The 15668-nt window shown below is 47.0% G+C and overlaps 1 protein-coding gene across 1 annotated transcript; it reads right to left on the bottom strand.

The window, feature by feature from the left end:
* Positions 1 to 4288: 4288 nt before the first annotated feature.
* Positions 4289 to 14695, bottom strand: GFI1 (growth factor independent 1 transcriptional repressor). Its single transcript, XM_051625109.1, has 6 exons — positions 14549 to 14695; positions 14132 to 14282; positions 9021 to 9436; positions 8794 to 8931; positions 6563 to 6728; positions 4289 to 4467 (listed from the first exon to the last, which is right to left on the bottom strand). The coding sequence occupies exons 1-6, from the start codon at positions 14693 to 14695 to the stop codon at positions 4289 to 4291; spliced, it is 1197 nt and encodes a 398-aa protein (XP_051481069.1).
* Between the last annotated feature and the right edge of the window lie 973 nt (positions 14696 to 15668).

Here is a 15668-nt window from a genome sequence, read left to right as displayed (position 1 = left end):
CTCTGGAATTTTAACTCCAAGCAGTCATCTCATAAGGTCCTTGCAGGACAAGCACTCTATTGACTCACCCACATATTTCACTGCTTTTTCTAAATCAGAATTCCCTCAAAGGGTTGTATGCTTAACTTTATTTCACTATTAAGTTTAAAGAAAAACCCAAACCATAAATAAATACAAAATCCATTCCTGATGTGAACTCAGGTTATGCTGGAGACGAGTTTGACACAACTGACCTGTTTAGTTTTTCCCTCTTAAAGAAAGAAGAGGCAGAGACTTGAGGAGCACTCTTTTATCAACGTGCAACAGTGGCACAGCTTGCAAATACAGGCGCATGAATCTTGCAATCTTTCACCCAGGGTTTGTTCTAGAAACCTCTTCCTCTCTCTCCCCATCAACTGCAACAAAAGTTTTGCTTGAGGAAGGAGCAAGACCCAGAAGAGCTGCGCTTTTTCTCCCTTGTGTTGCAATATCCAATCTGAGAGCCACTATCAGCTTTTGGAAACTGTACAGAAAACACAGATGATGTTTGCATATTTTAATTTTAAACATCTCTGCTCAGCATAAGGATGGAACCTAGTAAGTTTCTTTGTTTCTGCCTCATGAATTAATTCAGCCTGTTAAAAGATTTGGATAAAGCATTTTGATTCAAACTAATAAATTTGTTTTCCAGGCAGTCAAGATTACTTTCAGAGGCAAAGTAACAAGTCCATTAGCTTGCCAGGATAAGTACTTTTATAATATCTATAAGGAATAGACTTTTTATTTTTTTAACCTACTTATTCCACCCATGTCTTTTAAATCAATCAGATAAATTCACCTTGTTTTTCAATGCCCTGAATCCTGATAGCTCTGCACACTTGATAGGTAATTTAATCATTGTTGGTGTGGATGAACACAAGCTCAAATTAGCTTCTGAAAGGCTTAGTCGGCCTGTAGATAGCTCTGCCTTTCCACTCTCCTGCAAGAACTGAGCTTCACCAACTGGTTAGCTAGAGGTGTCATAAAAAATTTAGAGAAAGAAACAAAGGTGTGCTCCAGCGTCTCTCCTTACCCTTTCTACTGTTACTCTGGCAGACAAAAGGTATGGAACCTGCTTCATGAATAATGAGTCATGTAATATGCATAATGCATTTTTAATGGCACGCAATAATAATACTGAGATATTTCCAATCTTCAGACTTGCACTGCAGCCTCTCAGTATCCTGTTCTGATTCTCCCCAAAGAGATCCTCTTTTCCTCCTCTTCATTTCAAATTCCCCACCTTAAAGCTGTGACTTTTTCCCAGACAATCACATTTCACCCAAATCAGCAGCTGATCTGATGCCTGGTGCAAGCAGGGCCCATGAGGTGGGGAACACCCTCCCACACAGCCACATACCACCATTTCAAAGGGGTTTGGGCCTCAGCAGCAGCTCAACACAAGGGCCCTGAGGTATACCAATACATTGCAAAACACTCTGGGGGAAAACACACTTAAACCGACAAAAACTCACCAGGTTTCTTTCCCTGAAGAACAGGCCTGTCACCCAGGCTGTGTCTGTGCTGCAAGGCCTTCCCACCTCACCAGCTGCTGCCTCCTCCAGCTGCCCAACCCCTAGCAGCAGGTCTGCACTAGGCTCAAAACACACTGGTTGTCCTATTTGAAAATGAGACACTCCAGGGGACAAGAAAACACTGCTATTGTAACTTTAAAGGTAAAAGCTGCTAATGGAGCCCACTCAAGGCCTACTGGAGTGAGGCCTGCCGGGGGGGCTGGGCACGCTGTGCCTGGCAGGAAAATGTCCTCCTGAGGGCAGAGGGGCTGAGGCCAGCTGCTGTGCCCCAGCCACCCATCCTGGCAGCCCCAGCCAGCATTCACTCTATCCACAACACCACTTTCCCTATAAAATAAATATCTGTCATGACCCTGGAGGCAGCTCCCAGCCTACCTGTGTCACCCACTGAGCTGCTCCTTGTAGTCTCCCCTGATCTGGGCAGGGCCCAGGGCATAAGCAAACCATTCCCCTTCCCACTCAGTCTTCTACACTGATCATCTGCATTAATTAACCCAGCTTAATCAGCCTAATGTGGTCTTCAGAGCACCTGGCAGCTCCTGTGGCACCTATACCACAGCCTCTCACCCTGACAGCTGTGATTGTGTGCCATGTTTCTTTTAATAGAAGCCCTGTGTCTGTGAGGCCTTGGTGTGGGCAACCCTGTGTGAAAGAAGAGCTGATCCCTGCCCAAGTGGCACATGGTGGGTTAGCCCCACAGAAATACACTTCAGCCACTGCCTGCGAGGGCAACCCTGTGAGGAAGGGGCTGCAGATAAAGTTCTCAGGGGTGTCAGCAGAAGCACGGAGGAACCTGCGTCGCATCGTGGCAGGCTGAGTGCCACAGCCCTTGGGTGGGCAGGTGCCCAAGGACAGGGCCAGTGCAGCAGGGAAGCGGGGACCTCTGCTCACTGCTCTTATCCAGAACAAAAGTACAAACAAAGTGGGAAACAAGAACATATATCCATGTGGGCACTTAAGGTTATGTGCACATGTAAACACCCAGGCTGCCATGCTATGCTCTGCTGGGAAAAGGACAACGGATCACTCCATCATCCTCCTACTTTTCTTTTGTATAGGCTGCGACTGCCAGATGGGTCAAGCCTTGCTGACAAGGCAGGCCAGCAAAAGGAAATTTTGTGAGTCCCAGAAGACTTAAGTATAAATGACACACCTGCTGCTCAGGTGTCCCTGCAAGTTCCCGAGCACAGACATTTAATCTTGTGGGATGACATTCAAGTTCCTCCTGGGCTGTATGGGGATTTGGGGCAGTCTACATTTCCAAAGCAGACAGTTAAAACTCCTGTTTCTCCTTTATGAACTTTTATGGTGATAGCCCTAAGCACAGTATATCTGTGTCTTCAAAAGCATGAAGTGTTTAATTGAAATCAGCAGCTGTACAAATAAATACGACAGTGATGTTCTGTAATCACCAGAGCCCTTGTGCAAATTCTGTTGTGCCTACAGAATGCGCCTTGAATGCCCTATACCTGACCATTACTGGTGTATCATTATAACAGCTGGCATTCATATATGCTGAAATTACATTCTAAATAACAATCACTCTGGGCCATCCTCAATACTTTATTAACTTAAAACGTTGTTCCAATAAATATGTACCAATAAACATAAGACACTCCATAAAATCTAAATAAGGACATTTACAAACCTGTCAACAGTAAAAACAGCTTTTTTTTTTTTTTTTAACTGAGGTACATGCAGGGTCATTTAAGGCAAATCATACTTTTATAATGATTCCTGCCCACCTCAGCCAAGTTTCCCTTTAAAAATTAAAAAAAACCCCAACAAAACAACCAAAAACAAATATACAAATTATGCTATTGAGTAGCTATTTTCCAGTTATTAGAACAAGCCCAGAGTGCAGAAGCCAGAAATGGTTCTGGACAGAACGTCTGTGCCTCCCTGGTGCTTCTGCCCTCCTCAGTCAAGATTACTTGTTGGATGCGTTTCTAGTTATAAGGCATAACTCTGTGCTTTGGCTTTTCCACTTGCCTTTCACAAGCTTCCTTCTCCCCAGTGGATGTAGCAAGAAGCACCTCAAACACACTCACACAGCCACAGCCAGGTCTTGCACAGACAGAGGCAACTTTGGGAGGATAAAAAGGGCCTCTCTTTAACTGTTAATGCAGCTCCTGATTGCACCAGAACCTGTGAGAGCAGGATCAGGCCCAAGCTGGTACCTTTTCTTAAAAGAACAGCAAGATGTCAAACTGCACAGTTCAGTCCTGATCCTCCAGGTTTTCCTGACAGGAAAAGAAGAGTGAAGCTACTCAGCACTTAAACTCAACCAAGGCAAGCGCTCCCTATGCCTCGTGCTGATGGCTGTCATTTACATGTAAACACTGTTATACCCATGTTTCCCTGCAAGGTGATTCAAGCTACTGAAAACCTTCAGGGGATTCATCTTGGCCATGGGAGAAATATTTTCCAGCTTACAGATATTTGGTAGCTTATCCATATTTGGAGTACTAGGCTTCATATCTAAAAGGCTTATTTTCCAGTGTTATTTCAAAAATGGGGGGAGGGGAGAGAAATCCCAACTTTTAATTTCCTCTTTCACAATCATTGAGGTTGAGTTGTCAATGCACAGCCCTGTCCTCCTCTTTCCTCTCTGAGCTCCTAGTCAGAATGGAAACACAAGGGCCCATGCTCGGGACAGGGCTCAGGCCCAGTGGGGAAGCCAAGGGAGTCTGTTCTCATAGTGTTGTGGGTGTTTTCTGTATCGCAGCTGGGACTCATTTCAAGCCGTGCTGTGTCTCCCGGTGTCTCCGTAAATCCACCTTCCGTTGGAAGCCTTTGCCACACAGATCACAGCCAAAGGGCTTGAAGCCTGTATGCTTCCGACTGTGGGTGATGAGGTTGGAGCTCTGACTAAAGGCTTTTCCACACACCTGGCACTTGTGAGGCTTCTCACCTGCAAGCAGAAGGCAGGAGGAAAAGAGAGGGGGCATGAAAGAGTCTTACACAGGACCAGAGCAAACAAGAAATGCACACTGGGCCTTAGAGCTAATCAAAGGGATTTCTGTGTGATTACCAAAAAGTCGTTCTTATAAAAAACATGCAATTTGGAGTCCTGAAGCATTAGCTGAGCCTGCACTGCAACTGAGCAGGCCCAGACTTGGCTGCATTGGCATTGGCTTTGTGTAGTTCTGGGAGCTGCCTGAAGCACAGAGTGTTACCAGGACACTGTAACTTGTGAATACATTTGGCTGCATGGGCTCTGTGTGATTTAAACTGGCTTTGCATCCTAGAAATGTGAGGAACTCCTGGGAAGACCCCTAAGTTGAGCTGAATGCCTGACATTATAGCATGGTGGAACAGATAGATGGAGGATGTTAAGCCAACTCAGTGAGCTGACATCTGCCCCTAAGGGAGGCATGAGGGCCCTTAAGTGAACCCTGAAGGTCAGGGTTCATCCAGAGATCTGCTCTTCTCTCCATTCCCCACACTGAAATGCTAGCAGTCACCTGAGCCAGCCCTGAAGTTTTCCTGCAGGCAAATAATGTAAATGGGAATAAATCCAACCTCCAGAACGTCTCCTATGGAGGGTTTGGTGAGAAAACTCCCCTGGCCTCCATGGGAGTTGGATCTCAGTGCATTTTCATAGTGTTTATTATCAAATAACGGATAAAAGATAACCCAACCACAAAACCAAGCCTGATTTTCAGAGTGGCTTTGCACCTGCAGAGCCCACTGACTTCAGCTGGAGCAACAAACTCTTTGTGCATTTGAAGATCAGATTCTTAGAAACGTAAAATAATGTACTGGAAAACATAAAATAAGTGTACTGGAAGCTCAGTTCACAAGTGTGTGCTGCATATGAAAGGGATCCCTAATTCAGTTAAGGACCTGATTTTATATTAGCTATTTAAAAGCCCAGGCACAGTTTCTTATCTCACAACAAAATAATGGTTTTGACTCATCCAGAAATTTGGATTAAATTCTACTTAATCAAGTCTCATTTGAAAAAGTTACTGTAGAAATACTTTTTGTGTTACTTCCTAAATAGTTGATTTTCATCCAGCAAACATACGGTGCAAAATCTTTATAAGTATTATTTATCATTCACTGCTTGTCATCTAGAAAAGTCACAACCAAGCAGTGCTACATAGAATGCCATCTTTCTACATATTTGCCATCTTTAGGCTTCACGCTTGGTATCTGCAAGTCACTGTCAGGAAACATCATTTTGGTCATCTGAACCTTGGGTATGGGCAGTACAGCTGTTATTTTGTGTCTACAAATGCTTCTGCATCTCAGTTATCTCACACATCATTAATTTTACTCTAATTCACATGAATGGTGCAGGTCTGAAAGGCAAGGTTTGCTTCTAAAGTTTTTTGATAAAACTGCCTTCTTGCTGAATTGTGTTTTTAAAACAATTTCCTTCAGTGATTCACCTACACTTTATTGGTTTCCATGTTTATTACTAACAGTGAAACTTGAGAACTCTGCACCTTTCCTTCCATTCTGTATCAAGCTGCTGCCATTTCTCAGAAAGTCCGGGTGGAAGTGCAGACAATCTCTGAACAAATATTTAGACTAAGAGTTAGACCCTAAGCCCTGAAGTTTAGTGTTTGATCTAGAGGAGGAGACTCCTGTTGTTCCTATTGTAAATTGGTAGATCCTGCAAAAAGAAAAGCTGCCATCAAATTTACGTGTCATTTTCCAGGGACCTCAACTATAAATCAAGGCTACACGAATATAATACTCTACAGATCATCTTACAGAAAAGCCCTTTGAATAAACATTGGTGTATGCTATTAAGGGAACACTGATTGGATTGCGAGGATTTGGGTTATTTTGCAGCTCCTGTTCATGAAACCACATTCAAATCACCCTCCTTTGCACAAGTAGAGCTCAGACTGCATGAACAGCAGCAGGGCAGGGAGAAGTACAGGGAGATGCATGTAATATCCCAGCCTAGGAGGAAAGGACTGCCGCAGAGTCACCTCTGCATAGACCTGCCCCCACAGTTGGGGCTGAACACTCACAGCTGCAAGGCTGACCTGTGTGAATAAAAGTGTGTTTCTTCATATCAGATTTCTGGTGGAACCGCTTCCCACAGTACTGGCATGGATAGGGCCTGGTGTCCGAGTGGATAAGCAGGTGGGTGGACAAAGTTGACGATCTCTTGAAACTCTTGCCACAGATCTTACAATCAAAGCTGCGTTCCTGCAGAGAGAGAAGTTCAAACACGTTACACCACACTAGCAATCCCACCAGCAAAACACTGCCCTGGCAGCACATCAGTGTTACCCTTTCTGTGTCAGCAAGCACTTCCACTTCTCCAGAGAGCTGGACTGGCCTGTGGAGATGCTAACACTGCTATGATGGCACCACATGATTAAAAAAGATAATGCACCTTCTCCCAGTGTTGTGCACCACTCATCACTACCATTTAATTGAACATCTCTTCCTGCTGGCAGGAATGGCCAGGTGGGAGCAGCATCTACACATTTCAACAGGAGCCCAAGCCATGATCACTCCACTGGGAAGCAAACAGCTGCAGCACTGTTCAGGGGCAACCTCTTCACTGCATACAGGAAAGTAGGTGCTGAGGTCTACTTGGCTCTCCTGGGAAATCTCTGTGGTAAGCTGACTTCTGCTGGCAGCATAACAACTAACTGCTTATTTGTTGTTCCATTATAATTCAAGTGAAAGGTACCAGTGCACCTAGGGAACACAGCTTTTTGACTGTTTAGCATATCAAAATAAGTGCATTAAGACCCTGCTGTCTCTCCTCTTCCCTTACACACTCACCTCCACTCCATTCTTCCACCCTAAATCATCTCTTCTTTCCACATACTACCATCACACCTTCCTCTTCCTGCTATGCTTTCATACAATCACCTTAGTTTATTTGACTTTTAATGCACTCTCCCTGAAACGTGGTCCCCTACATGAACGCAACGAGTGCTGCTCTTTTCACTATTATTTAATGGGTGATGAGATATTTCCCCTCATTGTGTGCTCTGCTGTTGCACACATGACATTGTAAATAAAACAGTTAGAAAAAAAACACTGCTGTAACACTATTCTCCAAAAGCTGGTCTGAAGAAGGAAGATTTGCCAGGTCAAGTGGGTGGGTGAAAGGGAAATATGGCACAGTATCAGCAGGTGGAAAATGTTACAAGTCCTCATACCAAAATTAACTACTATATTCTTTTGGTGTGTGACTCAGAGTGCGTCGAGACGGGTGAAGTCTGTGCTCTATACCTGACTGGTCTTTCAAATGTTCCCTGCACAGGCACAATGACTACAAACAAGGGAAGACTCATTTCTTTGGGGGAGGGGGAAAGAATGAAAAGAGCTGCATCGAAAGAAAGCACAGTGAGTTGCTTTAGCTGTTAAAAAAAGTCCATATCCGCATTACACTTTCCAGCTCTGAGACTGAAAATTTATTATTTATTATCTGTTATTTCTAGCGTGCCAGAAGAGCCCATCGCTTAATACAGACACACGCAAGATCTCAGGAACTGAAACAAATCCTGTGTTCTTTAATTTGTTGGTTTGTTGGAGTACTGCATACAGCTCTGGAGCCCTCAGCACAAGAAAGACATGGAGCTGTTGGAAAGGGTCCAGAGGAGGGCCATGAAGATGATCAAAGGGCTGGAGCACCTCTGCTGTGAAGACAGGATGAGAGACTTGGGGCTTTTCAGCCTGGAGAAGAGAAGGCTCTGGGGAGACCTTACAGTGACCTTACAGTACCTGAAGGGGGCCTACAGGAAAGCTGGGGTGGGGCTTTTCACCAGAGGGTAGTGATAGGACAAGGGATAACGGTTTTAAGCTGAAAGAGGGGCGATTTAGGTTAGACATCATGAAGAATTTATTTGCCATGAGGGTAGTAAGGTGCTGGAATAGGTTGACCAGGGAGGTTGTGGATGCCCCCTCCCTGGAGGTGTTTAAGGCCAAGTTGGACAGAACTTTGAGCAACCTGGTCTAGTGGGAGGTGTCCCTGCTTATAGCAGGGAGGCTGGAACCTGATTATCTTTAAGGTCCCTTCCAACCTTAACCATTCTATGATTTGCTCCTTTGCTCACTAGCTGCCCCCCCTTTTCTCTGCCTGCCACCATACTTTTCACCCACAGTTTCCATTTGCATTCCTACCACGTTCTCCTCCTCTCCTCAGCTTAGATGCCCACCTACTGTCCTGTGATTGCCTTCCCTAGTGCCAGCCAAAGCAAGCAGCTGGCCCTGGCCCTTGGACCTTCATCCTGGCAGTCTGCCTTGCTCTCACCTGTGAGTGTACGGCCTTGTGCTGCTCCAGGCTGACTGCATGGCCGAAGGTCTTGCCACACATGTCACAGGCAAAGGGCCTCGTGCCACTGTGTGAGCGGCGCACATGTACCTCAAGGCCATGCGGCGTGGAGAAGACCTGAGGGGAGAGAGCACACAGAGTCAGATTTGTCAGAGAGAAGGGGCTGGGGAAGATTTATAACCAGTGTGGGATAAAAGGATCCCTACCTTGCTGCACTTGACACACTTGTAAGAGCCAGTACTGATGAGCAATGGGCGGCACAAGAGGTCTGATTCCACTTTGATGCCACCTGGCCCCTTCTCTTGCTGCAGCCCAGGCTGTGATTCAGCATAGAGTCTAGGTGCTGCTGCCGGTGGCCGCTCAAACAGCCCCGGGCCCGGGGAGCCGAAGTCACCATAAAGTCCAAGGGAAGAGCTACACTCTGCACTGTAGAGGGCAGGCTCAGAGCCTTGCTCACAGAAAAGTCCCAGGGCAGAGGTTCGCTCCAGCGTTGGGCAGGGCCTGTAACTTTGCACAAGGTGCCTCAGCTCAGAGCCACCCAGGCTGTTCCACATGTATGGTTTGAAGGGCACTGAGAATGGAGGTGCTTCGTCTAGGGACGGACACACAGATCGCTCCGAAGCTGCAGAAACACAAGGGCATGGGGATTAGTGTGCTTCACAATCCAGCCACTGTCATGGGCCAGAATTCTCTCAGCATTCAGACAGACCCCTGTACTGCACGTTAAGGCTGCCCTTTCATTTCTAATGGGAGGAACTTTTATATTGCACAGTAGGATCAGTGCATCCAGTACTACCTTCTTACCTGTTGTCCCAGCCAAATTATTTAAAGCAGCCACTAATTTTGTCTACCTCCATCTCTGTGTGCCCAGGTGTATACACACTTATCTGACTGTTACGACACTGAACAACTCAGTCTGCAACTTCCTTTGGTTTCATATGTAGCTCCTCAGAAAAGCGTATCTACTATGTGCCAAGACAGGCATCAAAGCTGACAGTTCAATGTTTAAGCTCTGATGGAGATAATACACATCCATATAGCAAATATAACATGATAGAGTTGGCAGAAGGAGCAAGAGTTCTGCAATTTACCTGTTTAATAAAACTAAAACCTGCTTGTTGTACAATTTAATGCCCAAATCTAGTTGCTCAACTTCATGCTACAACTGTCCATAACTATACTACAGCATAATTGAAATAAAGAACAGCTGCTGAGGTGTTTGAACGTCATGCCTCACTTTTTCAGAAAAAAAAAACAAACCAAAATCAGTCCTCATCTGAAATAAAATCATGATTGTTTCAGATTGCTCTGAGTTTCTCCAAGTAAAAAAACTGAGTTTACCCAAAACATTGAGCTTTGCAAAATCATCAGCATAGGCAGCACTAAAAATTGAGGACACAAAATTATTTTCTGAGCAGTCATAATCAAAGTGATCTTCCACAAGACAAGCTCAGAAGGCTTCAGTTGGCTCTAACAGGCTCACCTTTGGCAATGGCATGTGACCAAGGCAGTGGGCACAACAAGATGAATCACACTTGGGGGGCACATAGTAAAGCTTTGCACAATGGTGGGAACACAGCCTTTGAGATCAGCGTCTAAAGGCACAAATGCTCAGCGAGCCTCACATAGAGGAAAGAATAGTTGGGCAAGGAACATGAGGTACCAGACCCCACCTGTGACTGCCAGAGATGCTGATTAATGCCCAAGGTGCTCTGCTTTCACTCTTCATCACAAAAGGCAGCAGCACTGTGAGAGTCAAATGTCTCCAGTGAACAAATGTTTTAGTGAACTGAGGAGAAGATTAATCAATTAACTGCTGAAGTGCCAATGCCTTCATAGAGCTGTTGGCATCCCTTACAACTTAGGCTTCCATAATAACCTCCCTTAACCAAAAGCTTGCCTGCCTGTAGTTGCTCTCTTGCTTTTTCTTATTCCTATCAGCTTCACAGCTCCTATGACTTTCTCAGCCTTCAGCAAACCAAGATAAGAGGGGTGGGCTAGGGAAGGAAGTCATGATGTGTTAGGTCATCCATCTGGAAAGGCAGATGGTCACTGAGGGTTACAAAAGGGAGGGAGAAATTAGGTAAAAATTGAACTTTGCATGACTTGACTGTTTCCTATCTTTTACATTATTTCAGATGTTAACAGTCTCAAATTCTTCCAGTTAAATCAGCAGTCTTTTCATTGGAAATATACGCACAGATACCAACTGGGACATTTGAACACAGCGATGAAATCAAATTAGCTGACATGGTGCTGAGCATGATTTTTCCTGTTCTGCAGTGACTGCAAAGTTGTGGTCAGCGTCACATCATCTCCCTTGTGTCTTTGCAACCAGTTTGTGTTGCCATCTCTCACGATTTTATCACAAGATTCAAACTATCTTAAAGCCCCAGCTCTTGAAACTGCATGATTTCATCAGACCCTCAGCCTTCCTTTTGTTTGCTTGTTCTTAATTTTTTTCCCCCTCTTAAAGTCAACTTCTAGCCCAGACCATAAAGAAATGCATAAAAACATAAACCCTCAGTATTTCAACACTAGAACTTAATATCCATAAGGTATTACTTACAATCTTGAGTTCTAAGCCAGTCTGTTCAGTGAGAGGAGATGGAAGGCTGACGTGAATTTTGAGCCCTTGGAACTGGCAAACACTGCACCACAGATCAGTTTGCTTGCAATGTTACTTCCATCCCCTCACATGCTTTGGAGACCTCTCACACACAGGTACAGGGGAGTCACTCACACTATACTTTTCAGGGGCAAGCTCAAGCCACCCAGGCCCTGTACCCAGTGTCAAGGTGACCTGAAAACCCTGATCTGTCACACTACAGGGCACTTGTGTCTGCCTCTTCTCCACTCCACAGCATCCAGGCTTCCAGCAGGTGAGCAGGAGGGAGAGATTCTTCCACCTCTTCCTAGCAATTCTGTGCGGCCTTTTTCTAGACCACTCCTGGGTGAAGAAATATCCATGCTCTTTTTTGAAAGCAAGGCAAACTCAACCTCAAATGGCTGGGAACAGATTGATATGCACAGCAAAGAAAGATTCAAATGTCCTCCGCAGATCACAAAACACCATGGTCTCTGCACAACTCTATTATACCCAGTAAAAGCCTCCCTCCAAGACTGCAGCATCAACAGACTCATTAAGAGTGCTGAATTGAGCTATCAGGCACCTTCTGTATATGCAAATGCAAGTGATTACAGACACAAATAAAAAGTAAGGTTAAACAAGAAAGTGATTTGCACTGATAGAGTCAACAACAACTGATGGAGTGTTAACAGGTATTGAGTCTGTGCTTGCCTGCCTGGATCAACAGCAGGGCACTCAAAGACAAAACTGAAATCTGGATTTCACTGCATAAGGAAGTGCAGCTTGCACTTCACTTTTAGGGATAAGGTGGTGATAGTACTTCTCACTGCACCTGCCCTGAGCATGATTTAGAAATATCACTTGTCATCTGCTGAACCTGACAAAGCACAGAAACCCCACCCAGACAAACACAATCATAGAAATCCAGTCTCTGACCAGTGTATCTTGCAGAAGTGTCCTAGGCACAAATTCCAGCTGCACACTGAATCTGACAAAGCAGCTGGAAGGCACAGGGGTTGGGAGGGAGCTGTGGGAAAAAGCTCAGCTATCTAATCCTACTGCCACTGCCTTGGTAATTAAACATAACAGCATTTCTCTTGATGCACTGAGATTCATTTAATAAAGATCCTTCCTTACAGTACTTGGAGTGTCTTACCTTCCCGTTCCTCCTGTGAATGGGATCAAACAGTCCAAAGATTACCCTCCCCCACCACAAAAAATCTTGATCCGAGGGCTGTCACCCTCATTTTGCAAAGATGCCTTCCTTGGGTAGCTGGATGGCTGGTGGGAAATTAATGAATCCCACAGTGGGAGAAGAAATGAGTGGGGAGGAGTAAAAGGCAGAGCATCCCTGGTAAATACCTGCTCCATTTTATATCTGCCTTTTGGACACCTCGTGAAAATGGTCTGTTTCCCGTGCAGAAATTGCAATTATTTTGGGAAGGAGAAGCAGGACAAATTCGTTAGAACAAATTTGTTACACATATTGCTACACTTTCTGTGGAAGTATTATTTAAAAAAAAAAAAGAAAAAAAGAAAAAAAAAAAAGAAAAAGAGAGAGAGAAAGTTATGGCTGCATCTCTGCATTTGGTTCAGTCTATCATTTGCACAGACTGAAACTGTCCTATAGCTGGCTGTGATGATACTAGGCAGCATTTTAAATGTTCCCTTAAAGAGCTTTAGGACTCTTAAAAGCAGGGGAGCCTCTAAAAATGCAAACCCTCATCATTACAATCAGCCTTTGATACACAAGGACACTATAAAGGCAAGTGGGAAAATGAGTGGGGAAAGGAGACCAAGTATTCGTTTTCTGGCGTCTGGTGTCAGTCAGTAAAGCTGAGACAATTTTTCCTCTGCTGAGACATTGTTTTTTTTCCAACTGTCACTTTTTTAACCCAGGCAATAAAAAGTGGGTTTTATATATATATATATTTTTTTATAAAATGACACGATTGTATTTTTAAATTAGATAACTATTCACGTCAAGCTGGGGACAGCATCTCCCACTGTTCCAACCACATCAAAGGCAGGACGAGGGAGCTAGAGACAGGCACTGCAGCCATAAGTGTGAGTTTCCTGGATTTGGGGTGTTTAAATCTGACTGTCATTATTTTCATCTGTTTTTTTTTTAAATGCGTTTTTAGAAAAGCAAGAAAAAAAAAACAACCCCAAAACAAACAAACACAGAAACGAAAAAGAGAACAGGGGAAGGATGGAGAGGTGTTTTTAACAGGCAAGAAACAACCTGAAAGGGAGTTAGGGAAAATGTCTAGCAGGTAGTACAAAACGCAAAGACAACACTGTTTAAAACGGGTATGTAGATAGCCTACTAGAAAATTTTACTGTCTTAATGAAACATGTAAACTCCGGGTAGCAGGAGCCTATAGGAAAATGGTGGAACCTTTACAAAACAAAACAGAACGGGCTTTCCTCTAGCAATTAACCAGAAGCTAAAAAAATCAACGCCCGATGGCAACACAACTTTCCTACAGCCTGTCACCCGCTGCTGCCTTTGCAGTGGGAGATGAACTGGAAGAGCAACCCGAGAGTTATAATCCGAAAACGAGTGGAAGGGACAGATTTGCTTTTTCTTACTGTAAGGGAAAAGGCAAATCTGTCCCTTTCACTCGTTTTCGACGGCAACGTTCAGCCATGAGACACGGCCCTACGGCACCGACACAGACACGCAGCCAAACCCTCGCCGAGCGCTGCTCGCCCCGGTCCTACCTGGCGAGACGGAGGGCGAGGGAGGTCTCCAGAAATCCTCAAACTCGGACACCCTGTCGCAGACGCTGCCCTCGCAGCTAGGCGCTGACTCGGAGGTGCCATCGGCAGCCTCGGTAAGGTGGGATTCCGGGGAGAAGCGCCCCTGAGAAGGCTCCGGATCGGGCAGGACGGTGCGGCACAGACCCGTGTCCTCGGAGATCTTGCTATCTGCAGGACAAAGGGGACGAGGGGGCTTCTCAGTGCGGCTCCGCGGTGGGAGCCAGCCACCTCCGGCAGCGGCCCCGCTCCCACCAAGGTTTGCTGCCGGACTCCAACCCCGCACCAGCCCCTCCGGCGCCCCGTGGGGGCTGCACAACTACCGGAGGGTGCTGTCGCCGCCGGCTGCGGCGTGATGCGGGGCGGGCGATCTCTGCCCGCCGCAAGCGAGCCTGAGGCCGAGGGACTCCTACCTGCACAGATCTGGGCTAGCACCGTCTCCAGCCGCAGGCTGTAGTCCTCGTCAGCGGAGCGAGGCTGGTGATAGCTGTGCGCTTTCTTGCTCTTCACTAGGAAGGACCTCGGCATGGTGGGGTGCTGTCACGGCCGGCGCGGCCGCACTCCTTCTCCAAGCACCGGGCACAGCGGCGGCGAGCGTCACCCCCGAGTCTCCCGCGGGACGGCGGCGGGGAGGCGACCTGCGGGGAGGCGGTGAGGGCCGGGGGCGCCGACCGGGAGGGGCCGCTCGCCGGGGGCGGGCGCGCCAGGTGGCGGCGCGCAGGTGGCTCCGGCCCCGCTTGCCTGCTTCCCCACCCTCTTCCCGGAGCGCAGATACTCCAGTCTCCCACCGCCCCTGGCCAGCGCTGCCCCCACCCCCAGCACCCTCCTGGTGCCGCTGGGGCGGCCCCAGCCACTGTCCGACGGCCCGATGGCGAGCGGTGCCCGGCACGTCTAAGAGGGAATGCCAGCCCAACGGCGGCTGCGAGATCGCGGGGAAGAGCAACAGCAGCGGCTGGGCACTGTTCGTTGGTCGAGCGGGGGCTAAGGCAGGTGAGGGGCGATCATGTCACCTCCGTCTCTCCGCGGGAGCACGGCCACGCTCAGAGGAGCGGGCGTACCGCTCCTCCATGTTCGCACCCGCAGCGACAGCCGCTGCACCAGCAAAACGCACCCCCGAAACGGTTTACCAGTCCCCGTCACCCAGAACGCTGGACGGCGCAAGGCTCCTGCCGGGACGGGCAGGAGGGTCGTTACAAGCTCGACAGCCAAAACCCGACTCCTGAGCGGCAGCTGCTGTCGGAGGGATTGATTCACTCATCCAGCGCGAACTACGATAACACAAAAACGAACAAAACGGAATCTCTCCTACAGCCGCAGATGTTAGGAGTTCGCGGCACCTTACAGCTGCGAGCGCCGAAAGCCGGGGCGGGGAGAGAGACAAGCTGGGAACCCTCCCTGGGAGGGAACGGGGGGGCGCTACAGGGGACCGGAGGGACAAGGACCGTGTTAACCAGAGATACCCCGAGCCTGTTCCTCGAGTGGAGGCAGAAGGGGTTGAGTC

Source organism: Apus apus, chromosome 7 (assembly GCF_020740795.1).
Source record: "Apus apus isolate bApuApu2 chromosome 7, bApuApu2.pri.cur, whole genome shotgun sequence".
Lineage (NCBI taxonomy): Eukaryota > Metazoa > Chordata > Aves > Apodiformes > Apodidae > Apus > Apus apus.
The sequence above is the reverse complement of the archived record's forward strand: the minus strand, read 5'-3'. Positions and strand labels throughout refer to the sequence as shown.